This window comes from Carassius auratus, unplaced genomic scaffold (genome assembly GCF_003368295.1).
Source record: "Carassius auratus strain Wakin unplaced genomic scaffold, ASM336829v1 scaf_tig00035537, whole genome shotgun sequence".
NCBI lineage: Eukaryota > Metazoa > Chordata > Actinopteri > Cypriniformes > Cyprinidae > Carassius > Carassius auratus.
Window position 1 is genome coordinate 60,113 of NW_020526238.1, and position 21,498 is coordinate 81,610.

General features: G+C 42.2%; 2 protein-coding genes across 5 annotated transcripts; one reads left to right on the top strand and one right to left on the bottom strand.

Moving 5' to 3' along the window:
* Positions 1-1,358: 1,358 nt before the first annotated feature.
* LOC113082013 (galectin-3) lies at positions 1,359-3,583 on the top strand. Its single transcript, XM_026253917.1, has 4 exons — positions 1,359-2,166; positions 2,474-2,562; positions 2,878-3,049; positions 3,178-3,583. Exons 1-4 carry the CDS (start codon positions 1,657-1,659, stop codon positions 3,334-3,336), a joined length of 930 nt encoding a protein of 309 aa, XP_026109702.1. The 5' UTR covers positions 1,359-1,656; the 3' UTR covers positions 3,337-3,583.
* Positions 3,584-3,991: 408 nt separating this feature from the next.
* LOC113082012 (mitogen-activated protein kinase-binding protein 1-like) lies at positions 3,992-17,123 on the bottom strand. Of its 4 annotated transcripts, none has more exons than XM_026253914.1 (29): positions 16,905-17,123; positions 16,051-16,142; positions 15,681-15,743; positions 15,033-15,090; positions 14,791-14,961; positions 14,580-14,717; positions 14,317-14,496; positions 14,087-14,247; positions 13,704-13,893; positions 12,966-13,097; positions 12,714-12,898; positions 12,092-12,183; positions 11,885-12,010; positions 11,718-11,791; positions 11,503-11,624; positions 11,342-11,417; positions 10,347-10,458; positions 10,128-10,191; positions 9,942-10,052; positions 9,753-9,853; positions 9,064-9,089; positions 8,785-8,967; positions 8,400-8,646; positions 6,535-6,663; positions 6,371-6,434; positions 6,102-6,295; positions 4,803-5,273; positions 4,590-4,675; positions 3,992-4,521 (listed from the first exon to the last, which is right to left on the bottom strand). In XM_026253914.1, the coding sequence occupies exons 1-29, from the start codon at positions 17,007-17,009 to the stop codon at positions 4,315-4,317; spliced, it is 3,960 nt and encodes a 1,319-aa protein (XP_026109699.1). In that variant the 5' UTR covers positions 17,010-17,123; the 3' UTR covers positions 3,992-4,314. The 4 variants fall into 4 exon arrangements, with proteins under 4 accessions (XP_026109699.1, XP_026109698.1, XP_026109701.1 ...); XM_026253913.1 differs by having other exon boundaries at positions 14,317-14,499; XM_026253916.1 differs by lacking the exons at positions 14,791-14,961; positions 15,033-15,090; positions 15,681-15,743; positions 16,051-16,142; positions 16,905-17,123 and having other exon boundaries at positions 14,087-14,264; positions 14,444-14,496; positions 14,580-14,659.
* Between the last annotated feature and the right edge of the window lie 4,375 nt (positions 17,124-21,498).

Genomic DNA, 21,498 nt, shown 5'->3' on the forward strand with positions numbered 1-21,498 from the left:
ATGACAATGAGGAATTAATAATAGTCAGAAGAGGATCTATGACTTCTGGAAGCACCTCTTTTAGGAGCTTACACACACAAAATACATTTTTTTGGTCTTGTTTTCAGTAAAAATATCTAAACATCCTTAAATTAAGTTATAATTACTTGAGATGCAATCTTACATAAGATAAGACTTATTTCCTTTAAAACAAACTAAAATTAAGTTATTTTGCACTTAAAACAATAATGAAAAAATGTCTGAAAAATAAACTTGTTTTCCCATTAAATAGTTTATCTTACCACATATTTTCTCATGTTAGTTCTTATCTTAAGCATACAGTCACTTCATTTTGATAAATTCTTTCAGAAATCAAGACTTGTGCATTTTATCAGTATAAGTATGTTTAGATATTTGTACTGGAAAACAAGACAAAAATGCATTTTTTGTTTACAATGTCTGTATTCTTTCAGAAGGTCATATAATGTTCAGATTGTGATTGTGGTGAACACAGAGCTCTTTCTCCGGCGCGGACTCATAATGAGGAGGAATGAGGAGGAGACTCATATAAACTCCTGGAGACGCCGGTCTGCTGCTCATCGTCGCTCTGCTGCTCTTCCACAGGTACGTGATCCTCAGCTTCTCTTCTGCTCGCTGGAACAGCTGGATCGATCTGATCCGATGGTTGTGATGTTGTAGATTTACAGCGCTCAGTGTCTGAAGATCTCACTCATCGTGTGTCAGTGTTTGCTGCTGGTCTCTAGACTCTGAAATATCACTGTCTGACCCTCTTAAATCCTAAATACTGCTTTAACATTCACAGCTTTAGCCGTCAGATCAGTGTCAGATCACCAGGACTGGCTGAGTGCATGCGACTTTAGTGGAGTATTTCAAATAATTCAAATAACTGAAAAATATTAAAGGATATACACTAATGGTCAAAATGTGAATCTGTGTTAATATGTAATTTATTTCTGTGATGCTCCGCTGTATTTTCAGCATCATTCCTCCAGTCTTCAGTGTCACATGATCTTCAGAAATCAGAATAATATGATGATGACACATTAAATTGATCAAAAGTGTTAGTAAAGACATTTGTAATGTTAGATTTCTATTTCAAATAAATTCTGTTCTTTTGAACTTTCTGTTCATCTGTGAATCCTGAGAAATAAAATGTATCATGTTAACAAAAACAATATTCATGTGTTCAACACTGATAATAATCAGAAATGTTTCTTGAGCAGTAAATCATCATATTATTCTGATTTCTGAAGATCATGTGACACTGAAGACTGGAGGAATGATGCTGAAAATACAGCGGAGCATCACAGAAATACATTACACTTTAACACAGATTCACACAGAAAACAGCTGGTTTAAACTTTAAGATTTAACAGTTTTTGTGATCAAATAAATGCAGCCTTGGTGAAGAGAAGAGACTCCTTTCATTTAAAAAACTAAACTTAATATTTTGTCCTAACTTATGACCAGTACAGTTCTAGTGAGACGTCCCTACGGTCAAACTGGTTCATATTAAGGTGCTTAAGGGACACAGTGTTATCATCATCATGTGACACTGTTCAGGGGTCAGTCAGTCAGACACAGTGCAGATGGTGAGGGGGTCTGTGATGATCTTTGGTGATCTGTGGTGGTTTGTTTCTCAGGTTCACGTCCATCATGAGTTGCCCGTCCTCCGGTCAGCAGGGCATTTACCCACCGACCCCTCAGCAATGGCCCGGTCAGCCCTGCCAACCCTGCTGGTCCTGCCAACCCACTCAGCCCAACTGGCCTGTTAACCAGCCCAGCACATCGGTTCCTGCCACCTGGCCGGTCCAACCCACCCAACCAGGCTGGCCCAACCCTCCAACCACCCCAACACTCCAACCAAACCCACCAACCCAACCAACTCAACCAATTCAACCCTTCCAACCAGCCCAACCCTTCCCACCAACTCAACCAACCCAACCGATTCAACCAACCCAACCAGTTCAACCCAACCCTCCAATCCAGCCGAATCCACCCGTTCAGCCGAGCTGGCCTGCTCAACCCCCCACCCCGACAGGTTACCTGCCCTCTCCAGCCCCCCCGGCGTGGCACGGTAATCCCGGTCAGCCTGGTTGGCCCGGTCAGGGACCCGCAGGAGGAGCGCCGCAGCAGTGGCCCCCGGCACCCGCCATCGCTCCTGTAGTAAGACACTGAATCGATGCTTCACCACAGACATCCATCAGAGCAATTAATAAAACACAACGACAGCGCCACTCACATTATTTTCAGAGCCCGTATATTTGTTCTTATTTTAATCATAAACTAATTTTGACACATAAAAAAAAAGACTCCACATCTTCAGTCATTTTGGTAAAAGAGTTATTAAACTCTGTTGTGTTGACGATTGTCTAATTCTGAATCAAACCAGCCGAGAGCATCTGCTGTTTGTTGAGCTCAAGTAGATGATGTAGAAACGTTCCTGAGCATATTAATGTTTTCTGGTTTTCAGACGGTTCCATTCAACATGAATTTTCCCCGTGGCATCTACGACAAGCTGATGCTGACTATCAGAGGACAGATTAAACCAGACGCCAAGATGTAAGTGCACACATCATTTTCTATTCGTTTATGTGGAGAGAGTAAATGATGGCGGAGTGTAAGAACTACTCATATATTTGAATGTTGAGCAGCAAGCTCATTGGCTACCGGTATAAGAGAGAACCAATCAGCTGTGCCATGTGATGATGATGTCATTAGGTCAGATCGAGTTAGACCTATCGGACTGCGCCATCTAGAGTTGCATGCGAGAACTCTGTCTATAAATGACTCCCGATCAAAACATCAAGTGGCTTTTGAAGGAATTGTTGGTTTGTTGAAACCCAAAAGTGTCACTAATATTTCTTCTGCCTCCAGGTTCACGATCAACTTCCTGCGCGGTAACGACATCGCTCTTCACATCAACCCGCGCTTCAGTGAGGGCGGGAAACCGGTTCTGGTCCGCAACCACAAGCTGGGAGAGCGCTGGGGGAAAGAGGAGCGCGATCTTCTGTCTCCATTCCCCTTCATGCCCGGTCATCACTTTGAGGTAAACGACTCCCTGCGAGATCCTCTGCCTAAAAACAGAGTGTTGAAGCGCTTCCCGTTTATGGGTGGAATTAAAGCAGCAGGACAGTCCAGACAGTGAATGACTCTGACCCTCACGTCTCTCTGTAGATGAAGATCCTCTGCACCTTCACGGAGTTCAAGGTGGCCGTCAACAACACGCCTGCGTTTGACTTCCAGCACCGCATCAGAGAGGTCAACCAGATCAACCGCATCAACATCCTGCATGACGTCACGCTCACTTCCGTCAACGTGGAGACGCTCCCGTGAGCCTCAGCAGAGTGTATTAAACATCAGAGATCTCTCTCAGAGAAACACACACCTTCACCAGCTCGCGTGCAAACATCAGATGTCTTTTCTCACGCTGTTCTGGACAGGAGTTTCTTCTTCATACAAATGCTAATGTTTTCACACTGGACTAAAACTTACTGACTGCTCACACAGGGTATAAGAACTTCATTTAAAAAATTATCATTTTGGGAATCTCTTTTTGTTTGTTAGGCATTTCTGTAAAAAAGAAAAAAGACCAGCCTGCAAACATTGCTTGTTGTCCTTGTGCTATATTATTACAAATACTGAATTTACTCTTTTTGTAAACTTGCTTATTTAGCATAGGTTTAGTTTTATTTTTTTGCTGACTGATTGAAGTGTTAAGTGAAAGTTATAGAAATGGAGGATTTCCCGGGACGTTAACTAACAAAGAAAAACTAACATCTTTTCTTTTATTCGGTCATATCTGTATAGTATGACAAGACCCAGATGTCTGAGAAACTTGGGATTATATCACGGTTAAACTTATTATTTGTGCTGAATGTAATGTTGTGAATATTCAACAGAATAACACTGATGTATGCAACACCCCACTAATGATGAGTGTGAATTAAAGCATGATTTAAAGCAAATGTAAATGAATCAGAAATCTGCCTGCATTGATAACATATTTCAGTTTATTGTGCAAGAAATCAGGTCAAACAAACAATGATGAATACATAAAATCCATAGCTGATTACTGTGTGATTAAATAAGACAAAACACTGACAAACTGCAGATTACAGACACATTATAAACTTATTTGGCAATAAAACAATAAAAACGGACATTAAAAATAATTAAGAACACAAATACTCTTGTAAAAATAAAAACGATTAACATCCACAAGAGTAAATGACACGGGTGAAACACCTGAGATCAGAAGTTCAAATATACGCACGTGAAACACACACACACACACACACACACACACACTCTCTACCCGTCCTGAACGAGTCTCCTCTCCACCGAGCGCAGCAGCAGTTGTGAGTATTGCTCCAGTAAGGCGAGCGTCTCCTTGCCCTCCTCCATCCGAACGACTCCGGACACTGAATCCAGCTCCGATCGCACGTGAAGCAGCGTGTCTGACATCAGCTGACGCATCTGCTGCCGCTCCACACTGCGCTCGGCATCATGGGAGATCAGCTGAAACACCACACACAGTGAGAATGACTCCGTGACAGACTCAGTACAGACAGACGCTAGTCACTGACCGTCCTGTAGAGCCGCGTCGCCGTCCTCACGCTGCTGCACAGGTCAGCTGCGGCCCGTCTGCAGATCTCCAGACCGACCGGAACATCTGTCAACAACACAGACTCCAGAGATGAGCTCATGACATCAGGAGACAGAACACATGCTGTAACCAATGACTGTGAGAGCACAAACACCGCGTGAACCAATAGAAGAAGAGCGTCGCCGCTGCAAACCTTCATCAGGAGCGTCAGCCTTCTCCATCGCTCGAGGACGAGCCGTCTGCTGGGGGTCTGAGCTGGAGGAGGAGGAGGATGATGATGAAGAGCAGCTCGGGTCAGACAGAAGGCTCTGAGATGAAGCCGATGTGTTCGGGCAGCTCTGGCGCTGACTCATGCGGGGTCTGACGGCTCTCAAAGGAAGCGCTTTGGGAGAGTTAGTGAGGAAGGACGAGCTGCTCGACGCAGGGGCCAGACTCTCGCAGGAGCTGCCCACATGCAGACTGTCCCCGACGGACGCCGAGCGGCTGGTTTTGGCCATGGAGCTGGTGGTGGGGCTCATGTAGGAGCGCAGGACACGGCTCTGGGACGGACTGTCCCACGGATGAGGAGAGGACGGGGGATGAGGGACGACCTTCTCCAAACTGAGCTTCAGAAGGACGGGACGCGCCTCTCGCCGCAGACGGGACGGAGACAGGGACCTTCCTGCTGCGACAAATAAATACTTTAATATATATAATATTAATAATAAGTATAGTTCAATGGTGACTACATTCATTATAGTATTAGTACAAATTATTTTGTTTAAAACTGTAATATTTATATTCAGTTATACTTTATACAGTGATATTAAAAAAATATTTTTAAGTCACTGAATGAGTCAAAGCATGAAAACTCAAGTAAAGATTTCTAACTCGTTTTTTTTTTGAGGATCAGATAAAAAAAAAAAAAAAAGAGTCTTCAAAGTAAAATATATAATTTGAGAAGAAAAAAAGATATTAGTCTTATTTTCTTAAAAAAATTAAGTGACCTGAAAAAAAAAAAAAATCTGCCAGTACGGTCAGGTCAGAGGAATAAACATTTTCCCTTTAAATAAAGTTTTCACTTTGGCAGATATTTTTTTCTTGTCATAAGCATGGTCATTTCATCTTCATATAATTTTTCAGAAAACAAGACTTTGTTTATTTTGCATCTCCTTGATTTAAGGATGTTTGGGGTGAGTGGGGGGTGTTCTGGAATTTTTTTTTTTTTTTTGCAGTGCAGAAAAACAATGTCGCAATGTCAGGTTTTTAACAATATTGTGCATTTAAAGCCTTAAATTAAAGCTTTTTTTTTAAAAAGAAAGCAAAACTGGTAAAATGATCCCATGTGACTCTGGCTGTATATTCAGAGTGTTCTGGAGGCATTTGGTGAAAAATAAACCAAAAATGTAATTTATTATTTATCAAGTATCTTAGCTTGATGAACGCTCTTGAAAATGATTTCCTCTCAATCAGTGAGATGTAATTCAGAGGCTTGATCAGACCACACACTCACGGTCGGCGCTCAGACTGTGTGCTGAAGCAGATTTCAGGAGTCCAGGGCAGGAGACACGGCTCAGGTACGGGTGGCTCCTCTGCTCTGGACGATCGGGCTCTCCTGTGTCCTCCATCAGGGGCCTGACGCCGCTGACCGTGGGCTTCACTGCCGCACTGGATCTGAGAGTCTGATGAGGAAACACCGAGTCCATCCTGCATGTGGAGAAGATCCTGTTACTGCATCAATACATGCAGCTGGAGTAAAGCAGACCATCATCGTGAGAATACCTGCTAGAGGACTTCTGGATGTGCAAACATGCTGAGATGCTTCCTTCAGCGCTCAACCGAGACCCTGAGAACAAATCAAAGATTCAAAAGTTTTACATTCATGCATTCAGCCGATGCTTTTATCCAAAGTGACTTGCAAAAGAAGCAGAAAAACTAGAGTTTACCTGCATGATTGCCGTCCGTCAGCATCTCGGAGCGTCTCCTGACCTCCTGATGTGGAACACTCTCAGAAACACAGATCAGTCGTGTGTTACCGTCACAGGATTCATCATCAGAGCCCAGCGCCTCCACATCTGAGAGAAGAAACAGCTCATGATTCTCCATCTCTGTGCTTCATCTGAGCAGTTACTGGTGGATTCACAAGTTACTGTTGCTTTCATGGATTTGATGACTTTTATCATGAATTCCCTTGGAACTGATCCCATGACACCAGTTTTGAGCTACATGAATGTTCAGATATGAAACATAAAACACAACACTCTGAAACTTGCAGGTGCATATATTTATATATTCGTGCAATATCAGAAACTATAATTTGCTCTGGTACCCTCCCTTCCTTTCCGTGGTGACAAAATACACACCAGAATGTCTTCACTCAATGGCTGGATGTCTAAGTGGTGGAATAACATTGGACGAGTTTTTGGGGCAGACCTGACTAACTGAAATGTGATAATCTTTATCCCTCCGGGGTGGTGCAGCTTTTCTCTCTAGAAATATGGCACATAGTCTTAGAGTTTGTACTTGGCTACCTAACTAACAGGTCATGTCCCAAAATCCTTCAAACTGGCTCTTATTAAGGGTCTCATTTAAAAAAACATAACTTGATCCTAGAGAATTAATTACAGGCCGATCTCAAATATCGCTTTTCCATCAAAAAAATAAAAATAAAAGGCAGTATCAAGGTATCATATCAATAACAAGTGCAGTATGGAGTACCTCAAGGCTCAGTACTAGGGCCGCTACTCTTCACGCTTTATATGTTTCCCTTGGGAGATAACATCAGGAAACATGGTGTTAGCTTTCACTGTTATGCTGATGATACTCCGCTCTATATTTCTCAGTGGCCCAACAATACACAATTCAGAAAACAGACAGATCTTTTCCTATTTGGCTCCCAAGCTCTGGAATAACCTACCAAACATTGTTCAGGAGGCAGACACACTCTTGCAGTTAAAATCTAGATTAAAGACTCATCCCTTTAATCTGTCTTACACATAACATACTAACACATTTCTATAATTAAAGTATTTTTAGATTTTTCAGAACCGGGAACACTTCCCATAACACACAATGCACTTATTACATCATTAGAAGAATGTCATCTACGCTAATATTAGTCTGTTTCTCTCTTATTCCGTAGCCACCAGATCCAGTCTGCATCCAGATCAGATGGTGGATAAGCACATAGAGATGACCTCTACAGCTCAGAATGTAAGTGTAGACCACATCAACTAGATGAGTCCCAGAGACAGATCCACTACGAAGACATCGTCAACTAGAACGACCATCGGCACAAGACCACAGGAACCAGGTGAGCCCTCTGCACCTGTGCTGCAGCCTGGAATTTAACCAAATCATGCTAGTTTCGTCTGGTCAGAGGAGGACTGGCACCCGACTGAGCAGTGTCTCCCAAGGTTTTTCCTCCATTTCTGTAACCCATGGAGTTTTGGTTGCTTTGGCTTGTTTACTTGGGGAACCTTGACTGATTGAACAAACACTACTGGAAGAGAATTGAACTGCATGACGACATCACTGAATCATCATTGAACTGGAAAATAATTCTTTCATTGACTTCTGTTTGCAATCATACTGAATGAGTCGTGAACATGAAAACTCAAGTTGTTTGGATCCTTGTAAAGAAAAACCCAAGTGTGAACACACACAAAAAAAAGAGTTTCATAAAAGGATCATTAACATTCAAAAGAAGTCTTCAGAGTAAAAAAGTAATTTTCAGGGTTTTAATTCTAAAGTAAAATATGCATTTTTAAATTGTATGTATTCCTAATATCCCTTGTGTGTGAGGTTGTACCCTGGTGTCGGTGGTCTGGACTGGATCCTCCGCTGCCGTAGCCCATGGAGGCTCCACTGATGGGACTCTGAGCTTCTGCTCTCTCCTCGTGCTCGACGCTCTCAGACAGAGCCTGTCTCCGGTAGCACGGCCCAGGCAGGCTGCTGGAGCTGGGACCGTAATCTGGATACAGAACCACACCCTCGGGTTCTGGAGCACCGACGGGAACCAGCCAGGCCGAGTCACGAGGACGCCGGAGACTCCAGTCCTGAACAACACAGAGAACCACATGAGTGTTTCATGTTTATTTGAATAAATCCATTTTAAGGTTGCAACATAATTATATCAAAATATCTGCAGTTCAAATGCTTATTAACTGAAATGAACTGGGCTGAGTAACAGTGACCTGCAGGCTGGAGGTGCTGCCTCGCTCCTCGTCCCGCGGTCGGTCAGTGCTGCTTCTGCTCTGGACTGGAGCTTCAGAGAGTGAATCGAGCTGCCGCAGCTCCAGCATGGACTCCAGCGATCCCACACGACTGGACCAGCGCCTGCGAGGACGGCACGCCACACTCGAGTCTACAGACGCCTCCTGCACACGAGCGTCAGACGATGGTTAGCGTGTCTGTACGGTCATGTGACTTCAGATCATGTAGCTTTACAGCAAGCTCCAGTGAAAGATACTCACCTTCAGCTGTGTTTCATCAGATGCACCTTTATAAGAGAGAAGGTGACAGCATCAGACACTTTATTCCACATCACATTTACATCAGTAAGTGTTGAGATACGTGTGTGTGTGTGTGTGTGTGTGTGTGTGTGTGTGTGTGTGTACTAGTATATATGGTTTATGAGGACACTTACATGCATAATGACAGGGATACTACAACATAAACATGGCTTATGAGGTTTCCCTGTAGACCAAATGGCTTGAAAACATAGTAAACAGTTTTTTTGAGAATGTTAGAATGCCTGTAGTTGTGTGTGAGGGGCAGGTTTAGGGTTAGAGGACCGAAAATACAGCTTGTCCAGTAGAAAATAAAATTATGCCCATGGAGAGTCCCTGTAAACCATTTATATATACCAACATGTGTGTAGTGCTGATATAATATAGATTTTGTTTTAAATTAGGTTTTATATTTTGTTTTTATATAAATATTTGTTAAAGTTTCAGTAATTTTATTGTGTTTTGGTCATTTTCATTAGCTTTTTAATGTATGTATAGTTTTACTTTATTTAAATGAAATGTTTTAGGTTTGTAAGTCAGTTTAATATAACTGATAAAAGCTGAAACTGTTTTATAAGTTTAATTAGTCCTTTGATTATGAAGTTGCTGTTTATAAAACCAGAGAAGTCCTTCTTTAGAGTAAAGGTTCTGACCCGTCTCTTCAGCTGTCTTCATCTCTTCCTCTTCCTCTTCTTCCTGGTCGTTCTCAGATGGCCAGCTCATGATGGATGTGGATCTGTGCACAGAAGAACGTCTGAAACAGACACAAACTCAATTATATCCAAATGACCAGGCTTTAACCACTCAAACGCACATGATGCAGATGTCAAACGCTCCTGTACCTGAAGGGATTGCTCCTGAAGCTGGACGTCCGGTCACGGTGTCTGATCGCAGACAGTCTCTCTCTCATATTGATAGTGAGTTCAGGAGCGAGTCGCCACACAAATATACAGCTGAAACACAACAGATGCAGTCAGTGAGATCCACAGCATGACAGGAGCTGAACAGAAGAACAGCTGGAGTCAAACCTGTCAGCTGAAGACGAGAGCAGACGCCTGCAGTCACTGCTGAACCTCAGAGCCGTGATGTTCTCTGCCAACAGGAAACACAGAGTCACCATCACTGCCCCAATCACCACCATCACAGTCACCATCATCACCACCATCAGTCACCATCACTGCCCCAATCACTATCATCACTGTCAGCATCACCACACAGTGAGGAAGACAGAAGAAGGCTGATGTTACCAGAGTGTCCGAACACGGTGGCCAGGCTCTCTCCGGTCTGGAAGTCAATCAGATTGATGTTCTTATCTGAGCAGCTGGACGCCACAAACAGACCCGACGGATCAATCTGAACCTGCAGAAATCACAAACTACACTTCACTGACAGAACACAAACAGTAGAAGCAGACCGATCCATGACTGAATGAAGCGATGCACTGCTGGCTTTCAATACAATTTGGCTTTTTCAAAATAGGTGCAACATGATGAGAAAAACAAACAGAGGAAGGGCTGTGGGGAGCCCACAAAGTTGACCAAAAACCACATTACCCATAATGCACTTTTCAGTTTGGCCCCACCCATTAGTCTGTCTGTGGGCAGTGGAGGTTTGATCAGTAGTTTTAACACAGAGGAGTTCACAGCAGGGTTAATATTATAGCGGACTAACTAAACCATAAAAATGCTACTTGAAATAAATGTCAAATTAAATAAAATACACAAAAACATCTTTAACTTATGAAATTGAAAGTGACATGTAGCAAATTTGTGCTCTGCATTTTACCCATCAAGTGTACACACACACACACACACACACACACACACACACACAGCATTGAGTAGTGAACACACGCACGCACATAAAATTAGAATTATTTACATTAACAAAAAAGCAGAAAATCTAAAAATAAAATCTAATTCAAAATATTAATAAAAAATGTAATAGTATGTCAATGATACTAAAATATCATTTGATTCATTTTGTCAATTTTTATATACTACCCCAGTTCTAATTTATTGAGTAAAAGTCGACACCACAACTATAACAATTACACCACAGAAGAAAAATATCACGAATCACTTTCAGAAGAGACATTTACAGCCAATCAGAATCCATCTGATTACAAAGAGCTTGTGTATAAACAGTCAATAAACAGACTGATGTGGTTTCATTATAGTCACTGTTCTGTGTGTGAACACACGTCAGGTGTTTGTTAGCATCACGGTGACAGTGATCTGACCTTCAGCAAACCGCCGTCTTCAGTCGGAGAGCCACTGAAGGATCTCTTCTGTTTGCCGCTGCTGATGCTGATCACTCTAGAGAACCACAGACACACACCAACATCATCAAACCATCTCCACTCCAGCCATCACACGCTCAGACCAGCGTCTGTGTCCTCACCGGATGCTGCGGTCCTGACAGCCCACGGCCGCGTACTTGCAGCTGGGATCCACATCCATGTCATTAGGAGTCGCCTTCCGAACCACATGATGAGTCCGCTTGAATTCAGCTCCTCGCTCCGTCTAAACAAACCAGAGTTAGTATCATTAACTCAAACCCTGAGCAGAGTTTTGTTACAGAGGAGCAGAGCTTGTGGTGGTTTTCTCAGGACTCACTCTGTGAGCAGTGCGGATGTAAACACTCTTATCTGCTCCACAGCTGACGATCCGCAGAGTCCCGTCACCGCCGGCTGGATCCAAACATCACGGACAATCACAAGATCACAAGATCAACACCTACCGCACGTCTGCTAGTGTATGATTAGATTACATCGAGCTCTCACCAGCGAAGCGGACAGACGTGATGGAGGACGAGTGCTCGTCCAGCGTCTGCAGCAGACTGTAGTCTTCCTCAGCGTCCAGCACATGGATCAGACGATCTCGACTCGCAGTGGCCAGCAGATTCACACCTGTCCAACACACGTTCAGTCACACACACACACACAGGGAGAGAGAAACGCTCTGATCTGAACACACACACACACACACACCTGACGGAGGTTTGGAGTATTCCAGACATAAGATCTCAGAGTCATGGACCTCAGCCTTCACCAGCTCCTTCATACTCGTCAGATCATGAATCCTGTCACCACATCAACACAAGATGAAATATATATACAAAAAACATAATAATAAAGTAAATAAATAACAGAAAATGAATAATAAATATTTAAATAATAAATGAATAAAATACATAAACATTATGAAAATAATTTAAAATAAATGTAAGTGAAAATATAAATGCAAATTTAAAATAAATGATTGTAAATTTATGATTTTACGCGAATAAACCAAAAATAATTAAATAATTAAAAGAAAAAAGAAAATAATAATAAATAAGTAAATAAATAAAATAACCAAATAAATAAGAAATAAAAAACTAAATAAAAATTATGAAAATAAGTTCAAATAAATAAATCAAATATAAATGCTAATTTTAAATAAATTACAAATAAATCAATAATTTTACTCTAATAAACTGAAAATAATTGAAAATATACACAAAATAATATTACAAAATAAAAGTGAATAAATAATAAAAAAAATTAATTCTTCATCCCTACTGAACGTAAAGATGGTATTTTCATGTGAATTTGACATGATCATCTGGACCTGAGTGTGCCCTTTCTGTCTCCGGATGCTAGGTGTCTCCCGTCCGGACTGACACAGATGGTTCTGATCCCGCTCCTGCCATCACCACTCCATCCCTCGGCTTTCTCTGAGCCAGCGATGTCAGTTCCCTCCACGTCCAGCAGGGCGGCGGTGCTGTCCTCCATGTAGAAGATGTGATGAAGATCCTGTGAGAGTTCAGAGTCACTTCATCACTGGTCATCACGACACTCGGTGCTCAGCAGCTGGACTTACGTTACTCAGGACGTTACGGCCGTGAACGCCGTCTGAACTCCAGAGACGCACAGAACCATCAGACGAACACGAGAGGAACGCATCAGACGAGCCAAACGTGGGCTTGGACCCGTCGCTCTTACTGGGAAACATCTGGAACAGATCATGAAAGAAGGAAAGACTCTTTTCAAAATCCTTTTTATCTTCTGCATTTATTTCATCAAAAACACAGGAAAATTGTGAGAGGTTACTGCTATTTAATATAACTTTTATATGTGAATATCTGTTAAACTGCAATTGATTTCTGTGATCAAAGCTGAATTTTCATTATCATTACTCCAGTTCTTCTTCAGTAATTTCCCTTTAACAAAAATAATGCGTCTATTCATCTTCTTCTGTGATGCATTAAATTGAACGTGAAAGTGACATTAAAGACATTTATAAATTTATAAAAAATAAAAATACAGATGCACATCACAGAAATAAATTACAGTTTAACAGAGATTCACAACCAAAACTGATATTTTAAATTGTAATAATATTTAACATTTTTACTGTATTTTTGATCAAATAAACAGCCTTGCTGAGCAAAAAAGAAACAAAAATGGTTTAAATTAAAGTGATAAAAAGTTTTGACTGGTTGGGTGATAAAAGGCTACAGAAAGAGTGTGTTGTCACAGTTGTGCTCAACAGAAAAAGCTATAGTATTGATATTAATATTGATAATGGATGCAGACGTGTATGTGAGCGGATGTTCACCTGGAGATCCCAAACGCAGGACGAGTGATAAAGCGCCGAGTGAACTTTGCCCACTTTGTGCAGGTCTCTCGTGTCCCACACATATAAACTGTGGTCATTATACACACAGGACAGCCAGCGGGTCACGGGGTCAAAGGTCACCGCCACCGAGTCCGGGTAACAGGCGTCCGGTGTTCTGCTGACCAGATGCCTGAAGAACAGAGGAGTGAATGTGTGACAGTCTTTCGCTGCTAATCACAGCCGTTAAAGGGTTAACAGAGCTCTGCAGGAAGAGACGTTCACAACCAGATCAAATCAACACTCGACCCATAAACCTGTGCGCTGCGAGACGCATCCATCACTACACAACTACATCCAAGACATTACAAAGATGATATATTCACCGGGGCTGTGTGGCGGCGGACAGCTGGACGCCCAGAGGATGTGGACGGGGCAGTGTGCTGATGAAGCGCAGGTCAGACGCCCCGAACACACGCACCGTCCCGTTCGCACCGCCGCAGAAGATCAGGTCCTCCGTCACCGCCAGCGAGCGCGCCGAACCCGTCTGGACACACGAACACACGTGAGGAAGAGCCACAGGAAGCGGCGCTGGAGGTCATGTGACCTGACTGACCTGCAGGTGCACCCAGCGGTCCAGAACCCTCTGAGCGTTGAACTCACACAGCAGCCCCGACGCCGTCACACAGAAGGTGCTGTCGGACCTCAGGCCTCGTCCACACGCCACGTCACAGAAGAAGTTATTCTGCAGCTCCCCGAGGAGCCCCGAGCGGCCCATCAGCGGCACGGGACACGCCTGCTGCAGAGCATCATGGGAACGCTCCATCACACACTGCACTCTTATAAACAAGCTCTCTTTAGTGTAGTGATGTAACGCACCTGATGAGCGTGAGACGGATCCAGATACCAGAAGCGGACGTGTCTGTTCCCCGCCGTGACGAAATGATTCCCGTCCTCGGAGAAGGACACGGCCGTCACCTTACTGGACACCTTATTGACCGCTATCAGAGCACTCTTCTGCAGGAACCACGGAGGGAACACATGTAGTGATGCAGGGAAAGCTGCAGGGCATGATGGGTAATGACTGTACCTTCCAGGCCCACAGGTTGACGCTCATGTCGTGGTGTGACCCCACGCTCACGATGTATTTGCCGTTGGGAGAGAAGGCCACGCAGGACACGCCGTACTTGTGCTCCAGCAGCTCAGAGACCAGCGAGCCCTCGCTCACGTCCCACACACACACCGCCGGCAGATGACCGCTCTGAACACACACACTGACCGTTAGCGACTCACACAACCTCTGACCACACACCTGTGAGAGTGACCTCTGACCTCTCCAGTGACCAGATACCGGCCGTCTGACGAGAACGACAACGTGCTGATGCTCTTCCTGACGGACCACAGAAGATTCACAACACACAGGTTAATGGATTCATAAATCAAAATGAAATAAATGTCCTCAAGCCAAGATCAGGATGAGTGTGTTTCTTCATAACTCCATAATAACACTTCCTCCAGTGAAACATCTGCTGTTGTCTCTCACAGATGAGTTTAGATCGGTTTAAACGCTGCTTGATCTGTGCAGATTTCTCTCCTGATTCAGACCAGAACACTTTTTCACTGGAGGAAGTGTTATTCTGGATTATAGACTCTATGTGTTTGAGTTAAAATCATCTTAATGCAGGATGTGTTTCAGGTTTTGTCTTCTCCAGATGTTCACTGATGGACTGGAGTGCTGTGGATTATTGGGATGTTTTTATCAGACTCTCATTCTGACGGCACCCATTCACTGCAGAGCATCCATTGATGAGACACTGATGCAGTGCTACATTTCTCCAAACCTGATGAAGACACAAACTCATCCTGATCTCAGATGGCCACATTAGGACATGCTCAACTTTCTTTTTTTTTTAATCTTCATTTCATTCCTGAACATCTGGAAGACATTACTGAATGAGGTGTGAAAGTGTGGCTCTTCACCTGGATGAGTTGATGAGATGCTGTTGTGTGTTTTTGGCTGGGTTCAGTAACACAACGACACACCTGGAGGAAACAGGAACAACCACTGCGTTCAGTGTGTGAGTCCATTAATAGGCCTAAACCTTCAACTAATCTTTGTATTTTCATTAAAAGCTGGTTAATCGCTGTAATACTCTCGGGAAAGAGCCACAAGGATTGAGATCTGCTTTCCTTACTGTTAACATCACACCTACTGTAGAAAACAGGAAGATGCCATATTTAATCCAATGCATTTATTAATTTAACATTATGTCTTTCCACATAAAGAACCTATTTAAACTAAATAACTTAAAAACGCTTTTTGAGAACTAGTCATCCTGACTCAGCTCACCCGGCCGGATAGGCCACGGTTCCTGAACACGGATCGCATGTCAAACCACTGTTTCCTGCAGTCGTGATGCCCAGAACTTTCTCAAGAGTCACCTGAGACAACAGAAAACACACAAACTATTATATAATCCACACAGAGAGTGAGCAAAATAAATATCACTGTACTGCACAGACAACTGAACATTTATGGGGAAGTCTAAACAATGTTTTAGAAAGAAATACTTGAACATAGTAATAATATGTAATGGATTCTATATATTGAAATGTGTAATATATAATAAATACAATAAATAAATTATGTTTTAAATATACTATATGTTTTGACATAAAAGGTTTTCAAGGTGGGAAAGAACTGATACTGAACTGAACTTTAGTGCTGATTAATGACATTAATGATCATTGTTCCTCAGAGTTAAAGACCTTCCGCTCGGATTCAAGAGCTCAAAGTCAACACAGGAGCATCATGGGAATGTGCTGATGATGTGTTTAAGAGGTTTGTTCTGTCGATATCATTGATGTGTGAAAGAGTGAAACACTGACAACATCATCCGATTCTGTCCGCACATGAAGAGCGGGTCAACATGAAACCCCTGAGATCTTCAGTCACACAAGATCAAAAGACGAACTAATCATCAGCGCAATGAACGAAACTCAATCAGCAACAGATCAAAGGACGCGAACTCTGCAGAACTCGTTACATGTTGCGCTCGATGTTTGTTACAGTGAGCAGACATTTGATGAATGTCACAAATTAAGTCTGAGTGTTCAGATACATTCTATGATATGATAATAATAATAATTGTGATAATAATAATAATGAGAGATGCTGATGATAACAGCAGTGAGTTTCTTTACCTGGCTGGACAGACTGTGTTTGAAGCGGCCGCTTCTCTTTCTGAGTTTGATGGACGGCGAGAGCAGGAGACTCTTAATGCGACTCTTGATGGTGAAAGTCTCCATGTCCCTCAGAGTCCAGCATTCACACACCAGCGAGGTAAAACTCCAGTAAACACTACAGTAAACTCGAGCGAGTCGCGCTCAGCCGCGTTTGAATCTCCACCGACTCCAGCGGAGCTAATCAGCGCGTGCGGCGATCTGATTGGCCTCTGTGACGCATGACGTCTCGCTGTGATTACATATTCATGAGTTTGATATAGAGGGTGGTTTGGTTTCTGACTCCTGAAGGATTTGGAGTTGGAGCAGAGTAGGCTAACAATTAACATATGAATAGAAATAGAAATATATTGAAGAAGAAAATAAGAAATTATCTTAAATAAATCCTGATTGGCATATCATGAGAAGCTGATAAGCATATCATGAGGTTTAAAGGTTTTATTGGCAATAAAATAAAATGAATAATGAGTCAATATTTACAGTGTTTACTCTTGTTCTTCATAACCTGCAGTTCACTCTGTCATGCTGGATATTAGCTTCTGGGCCAAATCTTGACTGATGACCATCCATTCTTACCTTATTAGTTGATCACAATTTGTCTGCTTCTGTTTGTCCACTCGTCTTTTGAGGACTGACCACAGGATCTCAATGGGACTGAGATCCGGGAAGTTGCCTGGCCAGCAGGGGTGGAAAAATATTCTAGAAAAATATTGATGGGGTGGTGAGAAGGGGGCAGAAATCTTTGTGGGGTGGCAACATATGACAGACATATATACTTAATTTAGTCACAGTTTCACAGTTTGATGATAAATATATGTGCACACTACAAAAGGACACAGGCTATCATTTACAAACTTAATCTCATGCAATCAATGTCTTGCATTTGAAACAGTTCATATAAGGAATAAGTGACCATACCCCATAAGCACCACACACTCACTAATGCATACAGTATGCATCCACATGTCATTAAGAGCATTATAAAAGATTCAGTGTTATCAATATGTCAATTTATTATAAGAAACACAAGACTTTAAAAGCCATTTCCAGCTGGGGAGACTCAACTGATTTTCTACAGTTTAGTGTTAATCATCATCTAACTCAACCAGTCAAGAGCTACATTTAGCCTTAGATGTTATATGAATATGATCCTGAAGGATAGGTTTTATCAGCTGACAATAACCAGTCCCTCCAGAAAAACGCAGATTATTTTTTGTTGCAGGCAAAAATCCTTGATTTTGCGGCAGGTTTTCTTAAAAAATGCGATGGAATATGCGGGATATTTTTGCAATCTTATGCGATGAAATTGTGGGAACTTGCAAAAACTGCGGTTTGATGAAAAAGAGAAAAAAAGTTGACCCCCCCACACCCCGTCCTCACTAGGCTACTACCTTACTGTAAAGAGTAATTTATTATGACTTCCTATGATAAGCAAGCATACTAAATCACATAATATTTAAGTTCTCATTCTGTTTTATTTCAGACCTTAATTAACACATGGCTCAAACTTACAAAACATTGAGTCAAACAAGTTCTCTAGCTTTACAAAAGGAATATTCAACTACTTCTGTAAAAATAAATACAAATAAAATATACACACAAATATACAAATGCAGTTTTACAGGAATTGCAAAGTGCAATCTCTTATTGCAAAGTAAATCATTTTACATACTACTAATATACTTACAACTGTAAGGTTTTGGTACTCTGTAACAAAAAAGTACAATCTTACAACTGTAGAGGTGCATCAACTTCTGAATGAAACTACAACAGTCCACTGTGAAAATGAAAACTAACGGCCTATCATTCGCCATCCTGATCCTCATCCCTCTCTCAAAATAATTTGCCCCCACTGTCATGTAACACCCCGGGTAACTGCTTCGCGCTCTTTTGCGCTTATTTTTGTTGGCAGATGAGAATGATTTGCGTCTTTCATCCTGGTTTCACCGCAGGGTTCACAGATGATGTTCACATCGCGCAATTACGTCACTTCGTAAGGTTCCCATTGGGAAATAATGGCGATTTACTTGTGTGAAGTAAACGCAAAATTTTTCAACTTTCTGATAAGATATATGTGACTTTTTTTGCCACCAAAATTATTATTATTTTGAAATCATTCTACTTCCGCATATTTTGCTTCCTGAAATCGGCAATTTATGTGGCGAAAGTGCGGCGTATTTGAAAAAATGCGACCCTCGCATAAATATGCGGCCCTTGGCTGTATGCATTAAATCAGGCGATCGCATAATCGCGTTTTTCTGGAGGGACTGAATAATAATAAATAAATAAACATTATGGTTACAAATACAAATGTTCTTTTAGAAATTGTTTTTGAAAAATACGGTGTTATTGTTTTGGCAAGCTTAAATTAAAACTTCTATGAAAACTTGTGTGATATTCCTTTAAAATAATGCTTTAGAATATCTTTTAAGTATACTTTACTAAGCAAATAGCATAATCTACATATGATTTACAGATTATTTTAATAAATATCAAACATTTAATTCAAATGTGCAATATAGCTGACACCTAGATGAACAATTACAGTTGTTTTTATGACTATAAGTCATCCTCCTCAAATGCTACTGACATTAGAAAAGTGTGTACCAATATGGCATGTAACTTTAGAGACGGTCCCTAAATTTGATTTATTTATTTTTTTTACTTTTAGTTTTCTTTTCTCTTCGCTGGATTGGATTCATCCATCAATTATGAACATTCAGCCGCAAACATGAGGTGCGAGCGGTCACGAGCGAGGATGGGAGAATGGAGGAAGTTTTTTTTTTTTGCAGCGACTGGGATGGTGCCCCCTTTCGGGAGTTCGGAGCGGGATCGCAAATCATTTGAGTCAGTCCGGGAGTTCGGAGCGGCTTCGTGGATCATTGGAATCAATTAGAGAGTTCGAAGCGGATTCGCGAATCATTTGAGTCAGCTCGGGAGTTCGGAGCGGCTTTGCGGATCATTTGAATCAATTCGAGAGTTCGAAGCGGATTCGCGAATCATTTGAATCAATTCGAGAGTTCAGAGCGGCTTCGCGGATCATTTGAATCAATTCGAGAGTTCGAAGCGGATTCGCGAATCATTTGAGTCAGTCCGGGAGTTCGGAGCGGCTTCGTGGATCATTGGAATCAATTAGAGAGTTCGAAGCGGATTCGCGAATCATTTGAGTCAGTCCGGGAGTTCGGAGCGGCTTTGCGGATCATTTGAATCAATTCGAGAGTTCGAAGCGGATTCGCGAATCATTTGAATCAATTCGAGAGTTCAGAGCGGCTTCGCGGATCATTTGAATCAATTCGAGAGTTCGAAGCGGATTCGCGAATCATTTGAATCAATTCGAGAGTTCGAAGCGGATTCGCGAATCATTTGAATCAATTCGATAGTTCGAAGCGGATCATTTGAATCAATTCGAGAGTTCGAAGCGGATTCGCGAATCATTTGAATCATTTCGAGAGTTCGGAGCGGCTTTGCGGATCATTTGAATCAATTCGAGAGTTCGAAGCGGATTCGCGAATCATTTGAATCAATTCGAGAGTTCAGAGCGGCTTCGCGAATCCTTTGAATCAATTCGAGAGTTCGAAGCGGATTCGCGAATCATTTGAGTCAGTTATGGGGATCGCGGATAATTTGAATCAATTCGAGAGTTCGAAGCGGATTCGCGAATCATTTGAATCATTTCGAGAGTTCGGAGCGGCTTTGCGGATCATTTGAATCAATTCGAGAGTTCGAAGCGGATTCGCGAATCATTTGAATCAATTCGAGAGTTCAGAGCGGCTTGGCGGATCATTTGAATAAATTCGAGAGTTCGAAGCGGATTCGCGAATCATTTGAATCAATTCGAGAGTTCGAAGCGGATTCGCGAATCATTTGAATCAATTCGAGAGTTCGAAGCGGATTCGTGAATCATTTGAGTCAGTTTGGGGATCGCGAATCATTTGAGTCAGTTCGGGAGTTCGGAGCGGGTTCGCGAATCATTTGAATAAATTCGAGAGTTCGAAGCGGATTCGCGAATCCTTTGAATCAATTCGAGAGTTCGAAGCGGATTCGCGGATCATTTGAATCAATTCGAAACTTCGAAGCGGATTCGCGAATCATTTGAATCAATTCGAGAGTTCGAAGCGGATTCGCGAATCATTTGAATCAGTTCGAGAGTTCGAAGCGGATTCGCGAATCCTTTGAATCAATTCGAGAGTTCGAAGCGGATTCACGAATCATTTGAGTCAGTTTGGGGATCGCGAATCATTTGAGTCAGTTCGAGAGTTCGGAGCGGATTCGCGAATCATTTGAGTCAGTTCGAGAGTTCGAAGCGGATTCGCGAATCCTTTGAATCAATTCGAGAGTTCGAAGCGGATTCACGAATCATTTGAGTGAGTTTGGGGATCGCGAATCATTTGAGTCAGTTCGGGAGTTCGGAGCGGATTCGCGAATCATTTGAATCAATTCGAGAGTTCGAAGCGGATTCGCGAATCATTTGAATCAATTCCAGAGCGGCTTCGCGGATCATTTGAATCAATTCGAGAGTTCGAAGGCTTTCTTTTAGGGTGACATTTGCCATCAC

Bases quoted from the DNA above. Each gene is read 5' to 3' on its own strand.
- LOC113082013 (XM_026253917.1), top strand. From the start codon at position 1,657: ATGAGTTGCCCGTCCTCCGGTCAGCAGGGCATTTACCCACCGACCCCT. The intron at 2,167-2,473 runs GTAAGACACTGA...TCTGGTTTTCAG, and splicing joins CACCCGCCATCGCTCCTGTA to ACGGTTCCATTCAACATGAA. The intron at 2,563-2,877 runs GTAAGTGCACAC...TTCTGCCTCCAG, and splicing joins ATTAAACCAGACGCCAAGAT to GTTCACGATCAACTTCCTGC.
- LOC113082012 (XM_026253913.1), bottom strand. From the start codon at position 17,009: ATGGAGACTTTCACCATCAAGAGTCGCATTAAGAGTCTCCTGCTCTCG. The intron at 14,962-15,032 runs GTCAGAGGTCAC...GTGTGTGTTCAG, and splicing joins GGTATCTGGTCACTGGAGAG to AGCGGTCATCTGCCGGCGGT. The intron at 8,968-9,063 runs GTGAGTATCTTT...GCTCGTGTGCAG, and splicing joins CTGATGAAACACAGCTGAAG to GAGGCGTCTGTAGACTCGAG.